Source organism: Halichoerus grypus, chromosome 9 (genome assembly GCF_964656455.1).
Source record: "Halichoerus grypus chromosome 9, mHalGry1.hap1.1, whole genome shotgun sequence".
Classification (NCBI taxonomy): Eukaryota; Metazoa; Chordata; class Mammalia; order Carnivora; family Phocidae; genus Halichoerus; species Halichoerus grypus.
Genome location: NC_135720.1, coordinates 5423281 through 5446469, shown reverse-complemented (window position 1 = coordinate 5446469; position 23189 = coordinate 5423281). Strand labels below are relative to the sequence as shown.

The 23189-nt window shown below is 34.7% G+C and overlaps 1 protein-coding gene across 7 annotated transcripts in view; it reads left to right on the top strand.

Moving 5' to 3' along the window:
* Positions 1-23189, top strand: part of QKI (QKI, KH domain containing RNA binding) — a 157499-nt gene that overhangs the window by 108002 nt on the left and 26308 nt on the right. For all 7 annotated transcript variants that reach the window (XR_013441019.1, XM_036091745.2, XM_036091744.2 and 4 more), the window contains exon 4: positions 4325-4468. Coding sequence is in view for 6 of the 7 variants with exons in the window: in XM_036091745.2 (XP_035947638.1) it covers positions 4325-4468 (144 nt within the window). In the remaining variant the exon portion in view is untranslated. The remainder of the gene's footprint in view (positions 1-4324; positions 4469-23189) is intronic.

Here is a 23189-nt window from a genome sequence, read left to right as displayed (position 1 = left end):
CTCAGTTGGTTAAGTGTCTGCCTTTGGCTCAGGTCATGATCTTGGGATCCTGGGATCGAGCCCTTGTCAGGCTCCCTGCTCAGTGGGGAGTCTGCTTCTCTCTCTCCCTCTGCCCCTCCTCTTCAGCCCTCCTCCCCGCTTGTGCTTGCTCTCAGTCTCTCAAATAAATAAGTAAAATCTTAAAATATATATATATATAATTTGAAATGTAACTGTAGAAAGAAATCAATACCTTGACCAAAGTTTCTAAGAGATACACCATTTTTGATGTATATCCATTTGCCATCCGTCCTCTCTCCTTCATTTCAACCTTTTATTTGTCCCAAATTATTTATTGAAGTGAGAAAGGGTGTAGATTCTTAATGTAGCTATTGGGTACAGAAGTATGTACTCTAATCCTACGGTAATTTCTTATTTGTTTTTTTATGACTGAAAGAGAACATCTATGGATAGGTTTTATTGACTTCTATAGTAATTGCCAATTCCATATTGCCTTTATTATCCATTACAGAAACAGAAAACGAACATAGGGAGAAATTGTTTGTATTGAATAATTACTAGGCTTAAAACTCACTCGTGAAGGAATTTTCTTAACTCTACCTGAGTTTAGAATGGCCTACAATTGGATAAATCTGGCTTCTGGGTAGAGTGATCTTAAAAGCTTTTTTTTAAAAATCAAGTTTGATAATGTTCATTTTATGAAGTCTGAGGATGAAAACATGGGTCCCCCCACCCCCACCCCCACTGGAGATTCTTAGTATTTATTCCTTATTGCTACCTGTGTGCTTATGTTGCTGTTAGTTGATTTTTTTTAGTTTTCATCTTCTTTTTCCATTTTGGTGAGAACCCAGTGGGCCCTTTTCATTTGGAAGCTCTTATCCTTCAGTTTCATTTTAAAAGTATGTATTATGTTGATGACTTTTCTCCCTTCCTTTTTCTTTTTCTTGGTAAGACATCTGTCATTTAGTTTCTGGGCCTTTTGAACTAGTCCTCTAATTTTTATACTGTTCTTCACCATTTACCCCCTGTGTCTTTGCTACTTGGAGGGAGAGTTTCTAAATTTTTATCTTCTAATATCTCTATCAAGTTTTCATTTTTACTATCATATTTTTAGTTTCTCAAGTTCCCTTTTGTGTTTTGAATTTTCTTAACAGCATCCTTTATCTGTTTCAAGGATACAGTGTCTTAACTCTCTGCAGAGTTTCAAATTTTTCTTCTTTCTGGTCAGTGGTTGCTTTCTTGAGGTTGTTTTCTGTTTGTTTGTTGGGCTGGTCAGACTCCCAGAGAAAGGTCTTCCAGTCTCCCTTCCCTAGTGTGTGGGCTGACTGCCCTCACTCTAGATGAGGAGTGGGGTAGAAGGCTGGACACCTCAACCTTCAGTATGTAAGTGATCCTATGAACTGCCCCTCAAAACCCAGTTCTCAGGGCACCGGGTGGCTCAGTCAGTTAAGTGTCTGCCTTCAGCTCAGGTCACAATCCCAGGGTCCTGGGATTGAGCCCTGCATCAGGCTTCCTGCTCAGCAGGGAGTCTGCTTCTCCTTTTTCCCTCTGCCTCCTACCCCCTGCTCATGCTCATGCTCTGTCTGTCTCTGTCTTTCAAATAAATAAATAAATAAATAAATAAATAAATAAATAAATAATAAATAAAATCTTTAAAAAAAGAAACTTGTTAAAAAAAAAAAAAAAACCGGTTCTATAAAATGAACTCTTTAGGAATATATTTCTTATCTTTTGCTGGGAATAACGGAATGCCAGCTATCTGGGGAGAGGAGAGGTGGAGATTATCAACTGCTCCTTAATGAGAATTCAACCAGTCTTCTAGTGTTAGCCTCACCTTTACCCCTACTACTGAGGAAATGCTGCCATTTCCTCAGTTTTTTCCCTGAGGGATGGGATGGGGTGGCATGGGGGGTGGTCTACAGCAGAAATCGGTCCCTTTTCACCTGGGGTTAGCTAAATCCCTGACTGCTTAGCCCATATGTTTTGTAGTTTCTAAATTGTTTTCTTTCCCATTTTCTTCTTCCTTATGACATAGTTTTGTACATTTTAAACTCTCTACAGTATTCTAGAATTTTAGGAGGGAGTGAAAGTACATGATTACAATAATTTCACCATCTTTGTCTACAAGTTTTTGTTCTTTTTTAAGTGTTTTAAAAACTAAACAAAACCCTTCATTTTGAAGCAAACATTAGGATAGGTATAACTTTCTTTTCAGTTTTTAACTGGCACTTCAGTTATTGAATTAATTAAGAGTATATATTTACCAAGGTGTTTTACAACTTAAAAATTTATTCAATAAATTCAGGAAAGCACAATGTTAAATTATACTTTAACTTTATTCTCTGTTCCTATGATGCAAATATCTTTCTTTTTAAATTCTTTGGCAAATTTTTGTCTTTCCATATATAAAAGTTTCTGTGTTAAGTCACTTATGATTTTAGTTTTTCTTTTTACACCTTCCTAAATATTTTGGATTATAAATGTCCCTCAGTTATCACTGTATTAGTATCTGTATTCGTGTCTCACATATATGTGTGTGCGCACACACGCGCTCACACACACACACTAGCTTGTAGTGTCTAGTAATTATAACAGTTCTAGGTTAGTTTGATTGGTTTTTCTTCTCATTTATGTTCTATTTTCCTGCTTCTTTTCATGCCTGTTAATTTCTGATTAGATGCCAAATAGTGTGACTTACCTTTTTGGGTGCATGTCTCCTATTCCTGTAAGTATTCTTGGGCTTTGTTCTGGGACACAGTTTAAGTTAGAAACACTTTTCATCCTTTTAGGTCTTGCTTTTAAGATTTACTTAGGCAGTACCGGAATAGTGCTCAGACCAGGTTTAATTATTTCCCATTACTGAGGCAAGCCCTTCTATTTACATTCTATTTACTTTACCCAGTGTCTGTGAATCATGAAGTCTTTTCAGTCTGGCTCTCTGTGAAGAACCCAGCACTTTTACTGAGTTCTGTGGCTGGTTCTTTCTCCAGCCTCTGGTATTTCCTCTTTTACACATGCACTGACTAGTGTTCAGCTGAGTGTTTGAGTGGACCTTGTGCAGATCTCCAGAATTCTTTCAGTATAGCTCTTTCTAGTACTCTTGTTTGAACTCTAGGTGTGTTGGTCTACCTGGATTTTTAGCTTAGTCACCTCAACCCAGAGAGGCAGTCTGGCACCCTTCCCGGGGCTGCAGCCTGGAGACTCCCAAGCCAGAGAGCTGAAGTAATCCTGGGCTTTACTTCATTGATTGGCCATCTCTCAGCCTCACTGTCTTCATTACCTGATGTTCACAGGCTTGAGAACTGTCATTTCTTGTGTTTAGCCCATTTGTGGTTTTGTGTTTTTTGTTTGTTTGTTTGTTTGTTTTTTGGTTGGTTCAGGCAGGAGAGTGAATCTTGTCCATGTTATTTTATCTTGGCTGGAAGCAGAAGTCCCTTACTCATGAATATAGACACTTTTTTAGGTTCACCAAAAAATATGAGTCATTTTATTAGATCTATCTACCAAAAAAATGATAAATAAAAAAATACGAATTCTGGTGAAAAAAATATTGTTAACATTTTTCAACATAAAAATTAAAATCTGTATTTAAAAATTGATTTTCCTTGCCACAGTAGAGGTATGTGTATATACATTTTATGTTCTTTGGCATACAGAGAACCCTGAGGTTCTCAACTTTTTAACTCATTGATACCCTAGTTTCTCATTTTTTCATGGTGTCTGTGCCCTAGGCGAAAGAAAATACTTAATAGGTTTTTTAATTAAATAGTTACTTCCAAGCAACCTCATTAATATTTATATCAAAATAACTTAAAGTGAAAAAAATTAAATTTTGTTCATAAATTTTAATTTTTATTCACATCATTTATTAATGGGATCTCTATTTTTCTTGGGTACCATTCAGATTAGCAAACATTAGGGTGCATTTTCATAGTAATGATATTAACAGAAAATACAGGCAGAAACATATACTTGACTATAGAATATATTCCTATCCTTAAAAGGCTAAGGTCCATATATTTTCCTTAGCATGAGCTCTGCAAACATGTAAGTTGTAGTAGAGAGCTGTTTTATTTTGTTAGTTCTATTAATTTATGCCAGTTTTTTATCTCCTTTGATTGGAATCTCACAATTTTTTTTTAAGTTTTATTTAAATCCAGTTAATTAACATACAGTGTATTATTACTTTCAGAGGTAGAGTTCAGGGATTCATCATAGCAAAATGCTGCAAACATAGCTTAAATAATTGGCAACAGGTTAGTATTAAGAAAGATAAACTCTCTTTGAGAAGAAAAATTGGTAATGTGTTTTGCAAACTTTTTAGGAGGAGCAGAACAGAGGCAAGCCTAATTGGGAGCATCTCAATGAAGATTTACATGTACTGATCACTGTGGAAGATGCTCAAAACAGAGCAGAGATCAAACTGAAGAGAGCCGTTGAGGAAGTGAAGAAATTACTGGTACCTGCAGTAAGTAATAATTTCCAAATCTTTGATTTGGGGCCCAACCCCTTTTTCCATTTAATTTTTTTTAAATTACTGTAATGTTTATGTTAATAAAGAATAGGTTATTTATTTTTTAGAAATTTTATTTAACCTCAAAACATAAAAATAATTTATAACTCATTTACTGTAGTGTAATTGGCAAACATAGACATTGCTCAGATCCTAAAATGGGAAGCCTGTTTACTTTGGGGGAAGGAAATGTTGTGAGGGGAGCAAACTCAATTGGTATCCTACTTTTCAAAGGTATTATTATTATTGCATCACTCTATTATAGGGTAAGAAAGTAGGTGCATTATCGTTAGGGTGATGAAAGCTTTATTTTTTTGGGGGGGGGAGCAGTTTCTCATTGTAAGCAGGTAATGAGTGTACAGAAAAGTCTGTACAACTAATATTTATGTTGGAGGACCTATGTTAGTAGGAGCACATTGTTTGAGTTGCCTGTGGGTTCCAAGTACCCTCCTGGCATGTCACTGTTTCACATAGAAAGATTTCTGTTCCATAGTGAAATTTTCCCATAATATGATAAAATTTTCTTTTAGAAAAATAGGAGCTAACTTTTGCTGATCTATCAGGCACCATTCTGAGTACTCTTCACACTTGATTTCATTTAATGTTTTTTTCTAAGATACTAAAAACTATTTAAGTTCATATCTAGGGATCTTAGGTAAAACACTGAAAGTAATTTTGGAGGGTGAAGTCTCATAAAGAAATGACCCCAAACACCTTTGTTCTCATCTTCCCTCCCTTCCATCCTCCATCTCTCCCTCCCTCCCCAGCCCCCTTCTTTTTGTCTTTTCCTCATTATTAAACAACCCTTTAGTAACTCCTCATTTAGAAATGATGATTGCACTCACTCCCAGAGTATTATTTTTTCCATGGAAAATGAAAAATAAATCACTACTATTTTCAAAGTCATTTTAAAAATATTTTTTATATTGGTAAAAATGATAGAAATGTGGATCCTAATTTGCTGTTGAAAAAACTAGGAATACTGTTAATATTCTGTCAAACAAAAATTTATTGACATTTACATGAATGAGTATGGCATCTATTATTCTTTATTCCCCAGATAATCTATTCTATAAATAAACTTACAAGCTATAAACATTTTTCATTTAGTGGACAAAATTAACTACTTGGAAGAAAAGAATTTCACATAACTTTTGTTCAATAGATCTTATGAACAGGTTAAATTATAAACTAAAATATATAGTTGTATACTATTAAACCATATAGTCTTCCTCCTTTTCCTTAATAATTATGCAGTTTTGAAAGGCTATAAAGAAAAGGGCTTTTTTCTAAGTATATTGGACTATTAGTCCCATGATCAGAAAGTTATTTAACATTACTTTTATTGCTGTATATAACTGAAAATGCTCAGCTCACGTAATACTAAGTACATAAGTTCACCTAATATAGCAAATAGACTGGGCGTCTGATAATTAAAGCTCTTACTGACCTATTATTTTATTCCAGCCATTCTGTGAACTACTTTAGTTCTCAAAGTTATTAACCTGGGAAAGAGCATTATATTAGAAGCTGTGTTAGTAACTAGCTATGTGTCTTTCATAGAGTTAGTAAATTTCTGTCTGTTTCATCATTTACAAAATGAGAATTGAAGTAAATGACTTTTAAGGACCATTTTGGTTTTAAAGTTGTCTTTGGACAATAGAATAGATAGTAGTAGATAAAAAATGGCAGAAGCTTTTTTAAAACTTCATACAATTTATATTTTAAAGGAAAAGAGCCCTTTTGATGATAAATCTCTCTCTATGGAAGTACTTTTAGGATTGTTATTAATTACCACCTCTGAAGTAATAAAACTTTCTTAGAATTACAATTGTAGACTAAAAGTACTTTAAGATGTGGCCTCAATAGAGTGACTTAACTTTGTAGCAATTTCTTAATCCTATCCATTTTGTCAGATATGCTTGTTATAACATGGCTGCTATACCTGGGAATTTATTTTCATTAAACTCAGCATTATTATACATTTCTGGTGATGGTGCTTTGATAAGCAAAGGTTTAAACAAAACAGAAGCTTTACAGTCCTGAAGTTATCAGGTGATTTGGGCTTTTACTTACAAGTTCTTGGGAGACAGAATTACATCATATTTGAGAGCTGACTTCTGGATTTGAATCCCATCTTTGTGGCTTTTTCTGTCTCCCTTTTCTCATCTATAAGATTGGAACATCACTGAATTCTCATGTCATTATTGTGAAAATAGATAATACATGGAGAATGCTTAGCATAATACCTCTGTTTCATAAAAGTTTGCTGTAGTTTTTTGATGCTGTCTAAATAATATTGTTTTATAATTGTATAGGTTTACATACTGTTCTTTCTAAGTGCTGATTATAAAATGAATGCATTAATTCAGAATTGGAGAAAATACAAGTTCCTTCTCAACTCATTCTTTTTAAGTAAAATTGGTTTGACCCTTATAAAAAAATTCACTGTGAGGCTCCTTACAGAACCCTTTAGTTTATTGTTGCTTAAATATTTTCAAAACAATATTTTTGGATTGAAAATGTGGACCCATCTTGATCTTCTGAAAAGAATTCACATATAAATTCACATATAAATTGGTTAATTTGATTGGGTTTTTTCCTGTTCATGTAAAAGTTATAAAGGGAAATGATATGGAGACTAGCATTTATTTTGAAATGTATTATTTAAGGTGCCCTCGTATTAGATTCAGAATTGCAGAAAAGAATTATTGCCGCAACTCAGTTGGATTTGACTGAGTTGAAGGGTTGTCAGAATCACTGCATGAAAGACAACACATTTCTTAATCAGCATTTACATTTTGTCTAGCCTCAGATTGTCCCTCCAGTGAGCTGCCAATAGATCTTTTTAATTTGTTTTTATATTACATGAAAACTTTTTGAAACATTTTTGTGGTTTTCGTGTCTCAAAATTTATCTTGAGAATAATGATACTCAAAATTCTGTTGATCATTTCACTCTCAGTGCTTACTTAACATGTCCGTTAACAGTAACTTTCAGTTGTGCCTTTCCTGTCTCTTCATATCCTACATGTGGTTTGGAGTCTCTAGCGGTTATCAAGTGTCCAGAAAAATACCAAATTCAGTCAAGTTTACTTCCTGCATCCCTCAAATATGCTCATGTCCTTTTGCCCTCATTTTCTTTACCCTTATGTCAAGCCAGAGTTACTCAAAACCCCACAGCCAGCATTTGTCCTTGTAGTTTTGGACCCCACAAACCCATCCTTACAGTGCAGTCTATTCATAACCTTTACGTGCTTAAAAAAGCCTCTTGGTGGTTCCCTCTTACTCCAAGAGGAGAACGGAGAATTCTTTAACATGGCTTTACAATCCATTTGCCGTAGGTTATCTTTCAGTCTTCATTTTTCACTCCCCCACCCCCACCCCAAACCTAAAGTACACACACAAAGACACACATACCACACTAGACCCACAGATTGATTCTGTATTTATTTGATTTCTTGAAACTTCAGTCTTCTCACTTCTGGGCCTTTGAGTTTATTCAATAAATGTTCATTGTGTGCATTTACTGTGTCAGCTGTTGAAGATACAGAGAGAGTAAATCTGACTAGCGAATCTACCGTCTTGAAGCTTACCTTCTGGTTGGGGGGATGGGGCAGCTTGGATTACTGACAATAAACAAAAAGAAATATAAACTATATTAGGTTGTACTAAAATGTGAAGGAAAAAAAAAGCAGGAAATCAAGAGCCATGGATTAAGGAAATATTATTTTATATGAGATGATTAGAGAATGCCTCTTAGAAGGTGACATTTGGGAAAACAAAAAACCTAATTGAAATGTGATGTAATCATTTGGATATCCAAGGGGTTTCCAAGCAAAGAGAACAAAAGTGTGATAGCCCAGAGATATTTTTGAGGTGTGTCAAAGGGGGTCCATTGAGGAGCATAGGGAGCCGGTGGAGAGTGGTGGGAGGTGAAGTCGGGGGAATGGGGGAGATGGCAGGTTACAGAGGCTTGTAGGCCATGATAAGGATATTAGATTTTAGTCTGACATGAGAAGCTCTTGGAGGAGTTTGAGGAGAGGAATAACACGGTCTAATTTGTATTTTAAAGGATCGTTCTGAATAGAGAACACACTTTGGTGGGTGATGGAGAAAGCGGAAATGCCAAGGCACAAGCATTTGTATTTTATGAATGAGGTGAAAGTGCTGTGGGCTAGTGTTGAAGAGGCTGAGTGGTAGTAGATACGGGATTTATTTCCAAGGTAAAGCTAGCAGGAATTTCGATGGATTGGGTGTTGTGTGTATGTGAAGACTTCAAGGTTTTTACCCTGAGTAATTGGACTTGTTTCCTGTTTATACTGTTAGGGGAGCAGGTTTGAGAGGGAAGTCAAGAAATTGGGTTTGGAAATGCAAATGTTGAGATACCAAATGTTAAATGGGCGTTTGGTTATAACAATCAGATTAGGTGAGAAGATGGGACTATGTCAAGTTTGAAGTTGTCATCATATCAAAAGCTTTTAGAACCAGGAGGCTGGATGCTATTATCTAAGAATTGGATAAAGGTGAAGAATAGTCTGGGGACTCAGCTCCAGGTACTTCACCAAATAGAGATCAGGAAGAAGAGGAGGATCCCGCAAAGGAGACCAAAGAGAGGAGCCACTGAGGTTGAAGGAAAACCAGGAACATGGAGTCCTGGAAGCCAAGTGAAGGAGTTTGTTGCTGACGATTGTTCAGTTGAGATAAGAATTGGGAGTTAATCATTGGATTTGGCAAGTAGTGGTCTTTGGTGATCTCACCAATTGATTTATTTTTTTTTAGATGATGGGTTTAAAATTAAGCCTAATTGCCTGGGTTCAAGAAAGTATGGGACAAGAGGAAAAGGAGCTGGAATTTTTTCCCCTAAGATTTTATTATTTATGTAAATGATTCTTTCAGTACTGTTGGCCTTGCAGGTCTTTTATTGCTTCACTATCTGTGATCTTTTTCTCCATTCTACATCAGCTTCCCACTCCATGATGGCTCCTTGGATCTTTTGAGGGCCCCTCCCTAAACATACAACAGTAGAATGTCCAGCAGTAGACATTTCCTTCTCTTCATTGAGAAGATGAGAAATTTGGCAAGCAGGGTAATTAACTTGTGCATATATACTTGTAGGATAAATCTCTTGAAGTAGAATTATTAGGTTAGAGGGTAAGTGCATTTTAATTTTTTTTTTTTTAAGATTTTATTTATTTGAGAGCTAGGGTACTATGTGGGGCTGGAGGGGCAGAGGGCGAGGGGCCTGATGCAGGGCTCAATCCCAGGACCCTGAGATGAGGACCTGAGCCAAAGGTAGATGCCTAACCAACTGAACCACCCAGGCGCCTGGTGCATTTTAAATTTTAATACATAATTCATAAATTGCCTTCCAGAAAATTTATACCGATTTACAGTCCTGCCAGTGTTTTATGAAAATGATTGTTTCCCAACACAGTCTAAAACCTTGTTTTAACCAAAGTCCTAATAAACAAAAATAATTTTAATAAGCCCTTTAATTACAAAAATGTGAATAAAATACTTCTTATGGTTCTTATAAATGTTTGGTTTTTTAGGTTTTTATATTAAGCAGCTGTGTGATATTACAGATATTTTTGTAACAAAAAACTATATTTTTACCTTTATGTTCATATCTTGAACAGGTACACAGTCCCTAGTTTCATATTGTTTCTATGGAGAATATGATTCAGATTACATTTACATTCACAGAATAAATCTATAGCTAAAGTGTGGAATTGTCTTTGTATTATTTCAGTATAAATGTTTCTTACCTAACCATATAGGTTAAGTTGATTTTTGGAAAGAAATAGATATAGAAAGAGTCGCATGTATTTTAATGGTTTTTTGGCCCATTTTGTTTAATGTTATTATAGCAAAAGATCTATCCCTGGCTTGAGGGACACAGGCGGGGGGAGGAAGGGAGTGGAAAGCAGAGACTTTTTGCTTTATCTGAAATTTCTTAATTAAATATAATAAATAGTTGATTTTGTATCTTGTATCTGCTGATTTTTAAGATTTAAAAAATCTGGGTAAAGATTGTACCTATACTCGGTGTGACAGGGTTCTAATTTTCCACAGATTTTGGTGATTTTAATGTGTCCCCATTAATTCACATAACACTACACATAACTCAGTGTTTAGTAAACCAGTTCAAACCTTTAAATTCAAATTGGGTTTCAAAACAACCTTATGAAATAGGTCCTTCCCCCCCCCCCCCCTTTTTCTAACAAGCACATGGACTCAGAGAAACCTTAGCATCATTAGAGCACTTGGTAATTTTTTTTTTTTCAGGAAATAGTTCAAAATTCTTATTTTATTGCAAAGGTAAGGGGTTGTTGAGATGACTCACACTTCATTAGTAAAGTCTGAGCATTAGGCATGGTTTGATTTTGTTTCTTGAATCATAAATCAAACCATAATTAGGGAAGAATAATTTCTCTAGTTATAGGTAATGTTTTTATCTGACATGTATAAGTCTTTTACCACCGAATATCTACTAAATATATCTTTTTATTTTAAGTAGTCTGTTCTGTTGTTTGAAGCTCATTTTCATAACCTGAACTATGCTTTTTCAGATTTTTTAGGCCTTCAGTATGCTATTATAATTACAACGTGATCTTTTGTGAAAATTTAAACTATACTCACTGATAAAAAAAGGACTATAGAACAGTGTCCTAATTTTGCTGAATATAATATAAATAAAAATATATTTTTATTATATAAAATTATGTAAATATAAATTATATAAATATAAAAATAAACATAAATCTAACTTCAAAGTACTTCTTGAGCACATGTATTCCTGCCACCCAATTGAAGTAATCTCTCTGCCCACTGTTAGTTTTACTCCATTTAATTCTCCCGTAAGTTAGTAAGAGTGATTTTAAAAACAATATGTAAATCCTATTAAAGATATGACTTGCCATTTCACTTAGAATAAACTTCAAGCTCTATACTGGCCTCTGCAAGTAGGGCATCAGGTGAGCCGCTATCTGGTACGAAACTGTTGTGTGGGGAGGAAGTGACTCATTGTAAACAGGTAGTTGTGAAAACATGTAAAGTCAGAGAAGGAAAATGTTAATGAAATATAATTTAGGATTTTGGATAGCTCTGTGTGACTATAAAGTTTAATTTCCACATGTGTTATTTTTTTCTTTCTAAGTTATTTTATAAATGGGAGAAAAAATTTTGAAGTACAAGGATGGAGTAGAAAGAAGTGAGCAAAGACAAAAAATCACTTTTTCTAAAATGATTATGAGGAAATCCTCAAACTGACCAGTAGAATTTTGCTAAATATGCAGGTAGAATATTAAGGAAAGGTTTTTTTTTTTTTTTTTTTTTTTTTTTTTTAAAGATTTTATTTATTCATTTATTTGAGAGAGTGAGAGAGAGAGAGAGCACATGAGAGGGGGGAAGGTCAGAGGGAGAAGCAGACTCCCTGCCGAGCAGGGAGCCCGATGTGGGACTCGATCCCGGGACTCCAGGATCATGACCTGAGCCGAAGGCAGTCGCTTAACCAACTGAGCCACCCAGGCGCCTAAGGAAAGGTTTTATAGGAAGAAACTGTGTGTTGTGACATGCTTTAATATAGTGATAGCCTTCTTATTTTAAGTGTACCCTATAAGGAAATTAGTGTTACATGGAATTATTTAGGGATTTGTGATTTCTGGTTTTATATAACTGCTTTATTATATAAGTTTATTGAGTAGGAAAAAAAAACCTGTAGTTTTCATGATTCGTATGGAATTTTACAATATGGATTATTTACTAATTTTTGCCTAATATTTAAGACAGGATATGTTGATTATTTTTGTTTGGTGGTAGGATTTACTGCAAAGTGGCACTGTAACTTGCTTTTCTACAAATTTTTGGATCTTCAACTGAAATTGTATGATAGTTACTAATTTAATATAGCCTTTATGATGAATTATTTTGTAGTTAGACAAATTATATTTTAAGTAGATTATTTAGTTCTTATATATGTAAACCTTAGGCTTTTACATATATATTGAACTTTATGATAATTAGGAAGCTTTCTTCAGGTGCCGTTTTAATGCTTATTCTTATACACATCATAATTCTCACACTTTTTCTGTGATCCCTTCAAAATAAACTGGGCTGTTAAATTTCTTGGCTGAATTTCTTCTTAGAATCTTACTATTTACCTAATATGCTTATACAAGTATACAGAATTCAGTGAATTGTGAAATAATGACTTCTTACCTTTATACATTTTTGAGTCACTTTAACATGTATTTGATCCTTAGAGAAAGCTTGTATATTAATTTACTCATTTACCAATTCTGTCATCAAATGTTTTCATTTCCTTTATAATTGCTACAGTGATATTGTAATATGTTATAAATTTCCAGTTCATTTTGCCTTTTGTAAGACAGTAAACCTGTTTGTAATTAATTTGGTTTTGATATGCTCATGTATATATTAGCATAGATCATAGATCAATTGTCTACTATTTCAAGGATTCAAGCTTTTAGTCTAGGATGGGTGAAACCATTGGAGGGCTTTGAGGAGAGAGGAATGACATGATCTGATTATTATTTTTCAAGGATTACTTGACCTGCTCTGTTTAAAACAGAGTAAAGAGTATAAGAGTGGAAGAAAGGAAGCTCTCAAAGGAGCCTGCAGCTTATGGCCCATGGGCCAAACCCGTCCTCCCACCTGTGTTTGAATAACCCACGAGCTAAGAATGGTGTTTGTATTTTTAATGGCTGGGGGAAAATCAGGAGAAGGATACTTCATGAAATGTGAAAATTGTATGAAATTCAAATTCATTGTCCATTAAAAAGTTTTATTGAAACACAGCCATGCTTATTCATTAACATATTGTCTGTGGCTGCTTTTGTGCTTCAGTAGTAAGTTGAGTAACTGCAGCAGAGAGCATATACCCAGAAAAGGCATTTACTGTCTGTCTCATTACAGAGAAAGTTTGCGAATTCGTGGACTATTGCATTAATCCACAAGAGTGGTAATGATGAATTGGGCCAAGATAGCTGTAGAAGTGAAGTGTGGTCTGATTCTGAGCTTATTTTTAAAGTGAAGCTGGCAAGTTTTGCTAATGGATTGTCTATGGGATGTTAGAAAGCAAGGAGTCAGGGATGACAGCAAGGACTGTAGACTGAACAACTGGAAGGGTGTAATTGCTATTACCTTGATAAAGAAGACTTCAGTGGGAACAGACTTTGAAGAGATTATCAGGAGCTCAGTTTTGGACCTAGTAAGTTTGAGGTAATAGTTGGCTACCCAAGTGCAGCTATCCTAGTATTCTTTTCATATTAACAAATACTTATTCCAGGTTGACTGTGTTTTAGGGCACTAGGATCCAGAAAATTATTGGCAAGATCCTTAATATTTAGGGCAGTGACATTTCCCTAACTGTATTCAATGAGACACTTTTCATAGGTATTCCAGGTAAAGGAAGCCTTTAATACGCTAGTAAGTATTGTGAAGCTCTGGTAGGAACCATTTCCAAATTTAATTGACCATCAAATTTTTTTGCTGAGAGTGCATTCACATCTAGTGTTCTAGAGATACACATGTTTAAGAAATAATCTGGCAGCTCATGGGTCTGATTTAAATACAGTTGAGCTGTTTCTCAATGCTGAAGAATAGTCATTTTGAATACTTGAGGGAAAGGAATTTAAGGGTTTTTTTTTCCATTATAATACATAAATTAAAACACATTCATTTTAAGTATACAGTTTGAGTTTTGACAACTGTATACCACAGTCAAGATTTCCTTCACCCTGAACGAAGGGGGGGAAATCGGAGGGAGAGACAAACCATGAGAGACGATGGACTCTGAAAAACAAACTGAGGGTTCTAGAGGGGAGGGGGGTGGGGGATGGGTTAGCCTGGTGATGGGTATTGAGGAGGGCACGTTCTGCATGGAGCACTGGGTGTTATGCACAAACAATGAATCATGGAACACTACATCAAAAAACTAATGATGTAATGTATGGTGATAACATAACAATAAAAAATTAAAAAAAAAAGATTTCCTTCACCCCTTTGCATCAATTAACTACCTCCTCCTGCTGCCTCCAGGCAACTACTGGGGTAGTTCCCCCCACTCCCTTTTGATGGTCTCAAAACTTCTATTTTTCCCCAGCTTTATTGATACATGATTGACCAATAAAAATTATATATGTTTAGGTGTGTTTTTTTTTTAAGGTGTGTGTGATGATCTATATATACATTGTGAAATGGTTATCACAGTAATTATAACACATCCATCACCTCACATAGTTATTTTTTGTGTGTGTGGTAAGAACACTTAAGATCTACACTAGCAAATTTCAAGTATACAGTAAAGTTAACTGCAGTCACCATGCTGTATGTAAGTCTGTAGAACTTACAGCTGAAGGTTTGTACCCTTTGATGAACATCTCCCCATTTCTCCCACCCCCCACCTCTTGGTAGCCACTGTTCTACTCTTTGGTTGTATGAGTTCAACTTTTTTGGACTCAGTGTTGCATTTACTGTATTTCATATAAATGAAAAAATTTTTGTGCCTGCCTTTTTTCATATAGCATGGTGTGACAGTTTTTTGAAGTTCATCCATGCTTTTGCATGTATCATGCATGTATCAGTGGGCTCTACCTTTTTGTTAATAATTAGTATTTCATTGAATAGCTAAGCCAGTCTATCCTTTCACCTGTTGTAATTTTAATTTTTATTTCTCCAAAGACAAATGATCTCAAGCATCTTTCCATGTTCTTCTTGACAATTTATGTATCTTTGGTGAAGTATCTGTTTAAACCTTCTGTCTTTTTATTGACTTGTTCTTTTTTTTTGGTTCTAACAATTCTTCATATAATTTGGGAATAAATTCTTGGTCAGTTATTCTACTCAGTGGCTTGCTTTTTTTTGTTTTCTGATTTTGTGGGAAGGCTTTTAATTATAAATTCAGTTTTATTCATAAATATGAAACTTGTCAGGTTTTTTCTTGTTTTTATATTTTTCAAGGAGTTTGTCATCTAAGTTAAGTTTTTGCCATGAAGTTGTTCCCTTTTTATCTTTTTAAGTTCTGTAGAATCTGTGGTAGTGTTCTTTCATTCATGACATTAGCAATTTGTGACTTCTTTCTTATTTTCTTGATCAGCTTAGCTCTAGAGTTTTATTAATTTTATTGATATTTTCTAAGGACCAACTTTTGGTTTTGTTGATTTTTCTCTATTCTACTTTCTTCTGCCATAAAGATACAAATTTCTCTCTATAATGCTTTAGCTGCTTCCAAAAAATAATGTTATATTGTATTTTCATTACCATTCAGTTCAAAATATTTTTAAATTTCCTTTGTAATTTCTAATTTGACCTATGAGTTATTTTCACATGTTTCCAGATATTTGGGACTTTTCTATTTATCTTATTACTGTGACTGATTTCTAATTTAATTTTTTTCTTAGAGAATATATTCTTTAAGACTTTAGTCTTTTTGAGTCTAATCAGGACTTTTTATAGTCCAGCATATGGTATGGTATGAATATTCCACATACACTTCAAAACATGTTTATTTTGCAATAGTTGGGTGTATGTTCTGTAAATGTTGTTTAGATGAAGGTGATTGAAAATGTTCACGTTTCTCCTATTCTTAGCCATTTTCCCTACTTTTGTGAATTACTGAAAGAGATGTATAAAAATGTTCATTGTGAAAATATGCACAATAATATATTCTCCTTGAAAATACTGAAATAGCAAACTAATTTGGTATATGCACATGGGTACATGTGTGTATATGTATATGTGTGTATGAATACCTTACACAACCTGTATGAACAGGGTTTAGCATCATTGAAAGATGTCACTCTACATTTTATATAATGACAATTTTCCCCTTTAATTTTGAAGTCTTTGTGTTTTTCCTCAAAAAAATGCCAGTTAACTTCATGCAACACATTTTCTAGAGAGATAGTACCAAGCAGTATATAGATGGCAGTCAGTGTTAGAGAAGATGTTAACTGAATTTACAAGAAGGTGTCACCATGGACTGGGTGCTTAGGGAAGAAGACTTCACATAGGTAGGTGAGGCTTGGCCTGGAACTTTAAGACACAGGACTCATACAGACAGAACATCAGTTTGTTTGTGTGTCAGGTCATTAAAAGTGACAAATGCAGTAGTAGGGTTGCACAAATCATGCATGGTCAGGGACTGTCACTTGGAGCTTTTATTTCCTTATTTGTAAAATTAGGCTATTATTTATTGCTCAGTTGCCTTAGAATGACTTTTTTAAAGGTAAAAATTACTATTTTAGTTATATGGAATTATAAGACATTTTCTTTTTTAAAAAATACATGTGGTATGGACTGGTTACCTCAACTACATCATTGACTGTGGCAGTTAAAAGCTCAGTTACTGGTCACAGGAGGCACCACACAAAAAGAAAGTAATTCTATTCCTTACCTACAAAATGTAAGCTCATTGCTAATCCACAATCTTACTTTATAGGTTTTTGATTACAGTAGCATAAGAAGAAGATTATAAAACCATATATTAATGTTACCAAAACGTAACATCATATATAAAAGTCTGTTTCCCCTCCCTCCTTCTCTTCTTCTCTCCAACTTTTCTCTCCCCCTCTCCCTCTTCCTTTCTCCCTCTCTCTCAATCTATCCATCCCCCTCTCTCCTTCAGTCCATCTTGCTCTCTGTCTCTCCCACTCCCCCTCTCTTTTCATCTTTCTTCCTCTCTCTCTCTCTCTCTCCTGCTCCCTCCTCCTCTCCCTCTCTTTCTCTCTCCCTCCCCCTCTCTCTTTTCCATCTTTCTCTTTCTCCCCCCTACACTCACTCTCTCTTTCTCTCACTCATTCACTCACTCACTCTGGGAATGCATCTATTATCTCAGCTGATCAGATACCATCTCTCTTTCAATTAATTCTCATTCCAGTTAGTTGGAAAATAATACTATTTCTCATCATTAGCTAAGACCTTACATGGATACATATCCTATGATGTTTTCTAATCTTCTCCTAAGGAACCTCAAAAACACTAGAATAGTGGAAGCAGGGGGGGATATTGTGCTGGACTTCTGTTGATGTGAAGACTGAGAAAGTAGAGGGGAGGGATATTATGGCCAAATATCCTCTTTCTCACTATAATTTTTCTTCCCTTTCAGTAGGAACAGAGGTAAAGATTACTGTTAAGGAGGTAAAATACTAAACGGAAAGACTAAATGAGCAGTACCAACCTTGTATTAGAGAAGTTAATGTTTCTAGGCAGCTGAAGTTTATATCGTCTCATAATTTAAGACAGACTTTGGCATACAGGATGCCACCAGTCCCAGACTGGTGTCATAAAGTGTTCATTTCACTTTTTAACATTTCAACTTTTACTTTATGGTGGGGATAATCATATCTGTTTGTTCTTTTACTTTTTCTTTAAGCTTGCTTATAAGTATTTGAGAACTTGAACATGAATCAGTTTTGGGTATTATAGCTTATTCCTTCATGAAACCTTCATTATATTTGTGGAGTTCAGTAATAATTGATCTAATACATAATAGATTCTGACAGATTTCCAGATGAGGATTTTGAAATTTAAAGTTGCTTCTAGTTATTTCAAGGAATATTAAGACATTGGGAAAAAAAATTTATCAAGTAATTTTAATTCACTGTAGTCAATTAAAAAAACTACAGATGCTATCAAAATTTAGGATAGTGGTAGAGAGACAAGGATCCACCACAAAATTTTTTAAGTTTGCTTTTCACGTTACCCAAAGATTCTCTTCTTTCTAATGCTATATACATTTGGCTCGTAGTTAACTGTGTACTAATTATAACCTGAAAAGAAAATGACTCTGGAGATGGAGTAGTCTTATCTTGGAGTTAAAGGTTTTTAACTGCGTTGTTAATGAACTGATAGTATTACATTTAGTTCTTGACCATAGTGTCACTCATTCAGGTCTGTGGTATTCTCCTCCTTTTCATTTTATTGGGAGAGAAGGTAAGGTATTAAAAGATACATTGAAAGACATCTCACTGTGATGCACTTGGCCCTTGATAGAGCTGTAATACGAGAGAGCATCTCTCTCATGTAAAGAAAGGTGTTGCTACTGTTTTCTGCCATGCACAACCATTTTAATCTGAATGGGAAATCTGTCTAGGGACCCAGAGTACAGTAATTAGCAGTCTCTTCAGAGTGTCAGAGCAGAATTACTATTGTAATGGTTTAGCTGCAGGATAAAAGGATTGAATTTAGTTCTGCTTGTCTGCCAAACTAAAATGAGTTGCCATGGGAATTTTCAAATGTGAGAGGCGTTTACTTAAAGCAATTTGGCAGGTTTGAATAAACTCATAAATTATAGGTTTGAAAGGAGCCAGTCCTTGCTTCCTCTCATATAGGCAGGACTGTATAGAAGGCTGATAGCTTCTTAAATTCTTAATGAGAATGAGTTGATCCATGCTCTCATGCAGACGATCTGCTTATTAAGGCTTGTTTATTCACTAAATATAGTACAGTAAGCACATTAAAGGAAAGGTATTTTGTTCCAGATCTCTGGAGGAAAAAGAAAGTGACAACTATAGACATAAATTTCCCCTCCTAAATTAAATATATCTTCAAATAACTCTCTTAAAATGATTGTTTTGTTTTAATAAGCATTGATCTGATATTAACTTTAATTTTGCTCAGTGCATGTAATAAATACATATCTTTACACATGTCATATTTGTCTTACAAGTAAGATGAACATTTAAAGCTTTTTTGGAAAACAAGGCACTCAAACTTATAAACTGGATTATTTAGTTTGCATGTAAATACTTTCAGAGAAACTTTCAGCTCTCTCCTGTCTCTCAAAAGAACTGGGTCTTAGTATAATCACTTTCTAGTGAGAAAATGCTCCTTTAAATGCCTAAGGTGATGAATATCACTTAGGCTTGTATAACCTCACTCGTCCTCAAGATCAGTAATAATAGTAGTTCTTGCATTAGTGTTTTATATCTGCCCTCCAGAAAAAAACACTTAGTGAAATTTAAGTATTTAAAATTTTGAGACTAACCTATTTTCACACAATAAATCAGGTCTTTGGAGTAGTCTGTTAACATTTTCAAGCCACTTTACTTTCATAAGGAAGGTAAAAATTTGCTTGTTGCAAATCTTAGTGCCCTGAAAATGTAGATGCAACTTTCAAAAATGTTTTACAAGGAGATACAGGTATGCAGAATGATTGTTTAATTCAGATAAGAAAGTACAAAATGAGTATTTTTTAAAATAGGATAAATATATTTTTGTTTATATATTAATCTTCTTAAAGTATAATTACATATCAGAGTAGTCTGATTAAAATCCTGTAGTTCTAAGATTACTGTTGAACCTTAATTAATAAATTAATAAACCTTGACCCAGCGACAGAGCAAACTGTCAGAAATCTCATTTAAATTTAGACTACAAAAGCCATCAGAGAAGTCCTTATCAGAGATCTAGAACTGGAATCAAAATGGCATAACACACTATATTCTGTGTGTAAGGTACTCTGATGCAAATGGGTGTGTACTGCTTTAGGAAACATGATGGGGGAGGTGCTTGCAGAAGTTGAAATGTGGTTAATTGCTTCTTACAGAGAGGGACAATGCTAAAGAAGTTTAACTGTATTCCACATCAGTGTCGTCTTCTATCCCACCCCGTACTCTGCATTAGAACAGCCACAGGAGCCTATTCCAACTAGAATTTTCACAAATAATTGGAAGTACTATATCTTTGGATAGCAATCCATATGGACAGATGAAGAAGTGTGACATGGTGTAGGTTGTAGGACTTCAGTCACTGTCATAAATCACTGAGGAGCTGTGTTGAAATCTTTGTCCAACCATCATGTTGTCTGGAAGTGTGTTGGCATTTTTAAAATGAACAGGGGGCTTTTCCCCAAACTTGGAGCTTCTTGGCACTAATAGATGTGTCTTGTGTAGGGTAGCTGTGAACAAGCCCTTACAAATATAGAGTCTGTATGAAAAACATCCTCCTTTTAAATATTATACGGATTCATTAAAGACTGGCTTCCCTAACACACAAAATGTGGTTGATAGTTTAGATAGCTTATGACTCTAAACTTAAGGTGTTACCAATATAAAACAAGGGATTCTGGGCATAAGATAATAGGGTAGTATGTGTTTATTCTTTGGAAATATTTTTGTAGTTTATATAAAAGCTCCTTCCATTTTAATCTTATATTCCATGCATCCCTCAGAATTTGCATGTTGAATTTATTATGTAACATTTTACACTTACTAGTACCTATTTATTCTTAACTATTAATGTTTCTATCCCATAACTAAATACGCTGGCTGGGATAATGCATTTTAGTTTTTTTTTCCCCCCTTACTAAATGCATGGTATTCTACACAGATATTCTAAAATTAATTTACTATATATTAATTTTTTATTAAAGATATAAAATTATTTAATAGAAAAATAGGTGGGTGATTTCTCGGTGTATCTTCTTCAGTTCAATTATTTTCATACATCCCTTTAATTTGTTTGCATGCCCTTCTGAAGGTTGGTAAGTAGCATCATGTTCCTTATATATAGGTGAAGCATTTGTATTCCATTCATTTTCTGTTAACGTACATTGAAATTGAATTGGCAAAAAAGATAAAATCAAATACCCTTTAATTAACTTGTATTTTTAAACCCTTACATTTAATTTTTCTTGACATTTCCAAATGTTTGAGTGTTATATGTAAGTAAAATTATTCAGATATTACCATTGTGAGACTTTAATAGTATTTCAGTGAGTCAGATGAACATTTTAATATTGTTTCAGGTAAACTTAATTTGGTAGCTTGTCATATATAGCTCGATTTCCTCCTGTGTTTTTGATAACTAAATTTTTAAAATTTAATTTCAAAAGTGACAATAATAAGACTTCTCCTTTATGGGCATTTTTCTGAATCTTGTATTACGTATTTGTATAAGTAGATAGGTTAGGTTTTTTATTCTCTTAACCTTTAATGCCTTTAATGCCTTGGCACATCTATTAGTGCCAAGAAGCTCCAAGTTTGGGCATTAAAGACTTAAAAAGTCTTTAATGTGTGGATCAAATACAAAATATAAAGTGAGTTTTTAAAGTTATGCCTTTAAACTGATATGGCATCAACTTATTTTTGTTAAACCTCTTTGTAGAATATATCTCTGAGCAAGTTAACAGATTCATGAATTAGCTTTCTTTATGATATTAATTTATTTTATGAATTTGCTTGTGAAGGATGGCAGTATACTCTTTTAAATAAAAGACTTTGATTACTGAATTTAGCATCTGTGGAATTATAACATACTTGTAGAGATTAAAAAACTCATTTAATGACTGTCAAAAGCAATTCACTTTACAAACTTCTATTGAAAGACTGCTATATACCAGGCTAGAAACCAAGACTTTGGTACATACATTGTTTACTCTTTGTGAATGATATCCATTGCCTACGGAATGACATCCACTGCCTACGAGTCATATATCCTTAATTCCACCTTCTGTTTCCCCTCTGCTCCTACTCTTTCCCATCCACTTTATCAAGTCCTGATTCTGCCTCTTAATAGCACCTGACTCTCGGGGCGCCTGGGTGGCTCAGTCATTAGGCATCTGCCTTCGGCTCAGGTCGTGATCCCAGGGTCCTGGGATCGAGCCCCGCATCGGGCTCCTTGCTCTGCAGGAGGCCTGCTTCTCCCTTTCCCACTCCCCCTGCTTGTGTTCACTCCCTTGCTGTGTCTCTCTCTGTCAAATAAATAAATAAATAAAATCTTTAAAAAAAAAAAATACCTGACTCTCTCTTTTCTGTTTTCACTATTGTACTAGATCAATTGGTGATCCCTCTTAGTTGCAGCCAGAGTTATCTTTTTTTTTTTTAAGATTTTATTTATTTATTTGACAGAGAGAGAGAACACAAGCAGGGGGGTGGGCAGCAGGCAGAGAGAGGGAGAAGCAGGCTCCCCGCTGAGCAGAGAGCCTGATGCGGGGCTCGATCCCAGGATCCTGGGATCATGACCTGAGCCAAAGGCAGATGCTTAACCGACTGAGCCATACAGGTACCCCCAGAGTTATCTTTTTAATATATATTTGAAGTATCATCATGTTCCCTGTTTCACATTTTCATGGCTTTCTGTCACTGCCTGGTAAAAATGCAAACTAATTAGCACAACATTTGTAGCCCATCTTCATCTGGTACATATCTACCTTTACAGATTTGTTTCATGTTATTTCTCCCTTACCCTCCCCCTATATTAAATACCTTGCAGTTCCCGGAACACTCCTTGTTTATTTGTTTAGCAGTAGAAACTAAGATGGGAAAAGGCCCAGGAGAAGCCACAAGAAAGATTTCTCTCAGTATTCTAGCACTTTGAATAATTTAAAATTGCCAGTGAAACACTAGGAAATAGGAAAGGTATTCTCTAAAAATACTACACAGTTATTTGTCAAGTTTTTTTACATGACTGTATACTAACATGCAATAGTAGTACTGTTTTGCTTTGTTATTCATAACTTCTTAAAGAAAAAGTTCTGTTTTAATTTAGCACATTACGATTTTAACAGGTGTTTTAAGCATCTGCTTATATTCATTGAACAAATATTTATTAGTGTTTTATATATACTGGGAACATACTAGTATAGTTTTTTTTGTTGTTATGAAATTAAAGTATCCAGTCTGTTCAGCAAGTGAAGAAGTATGTTCCTT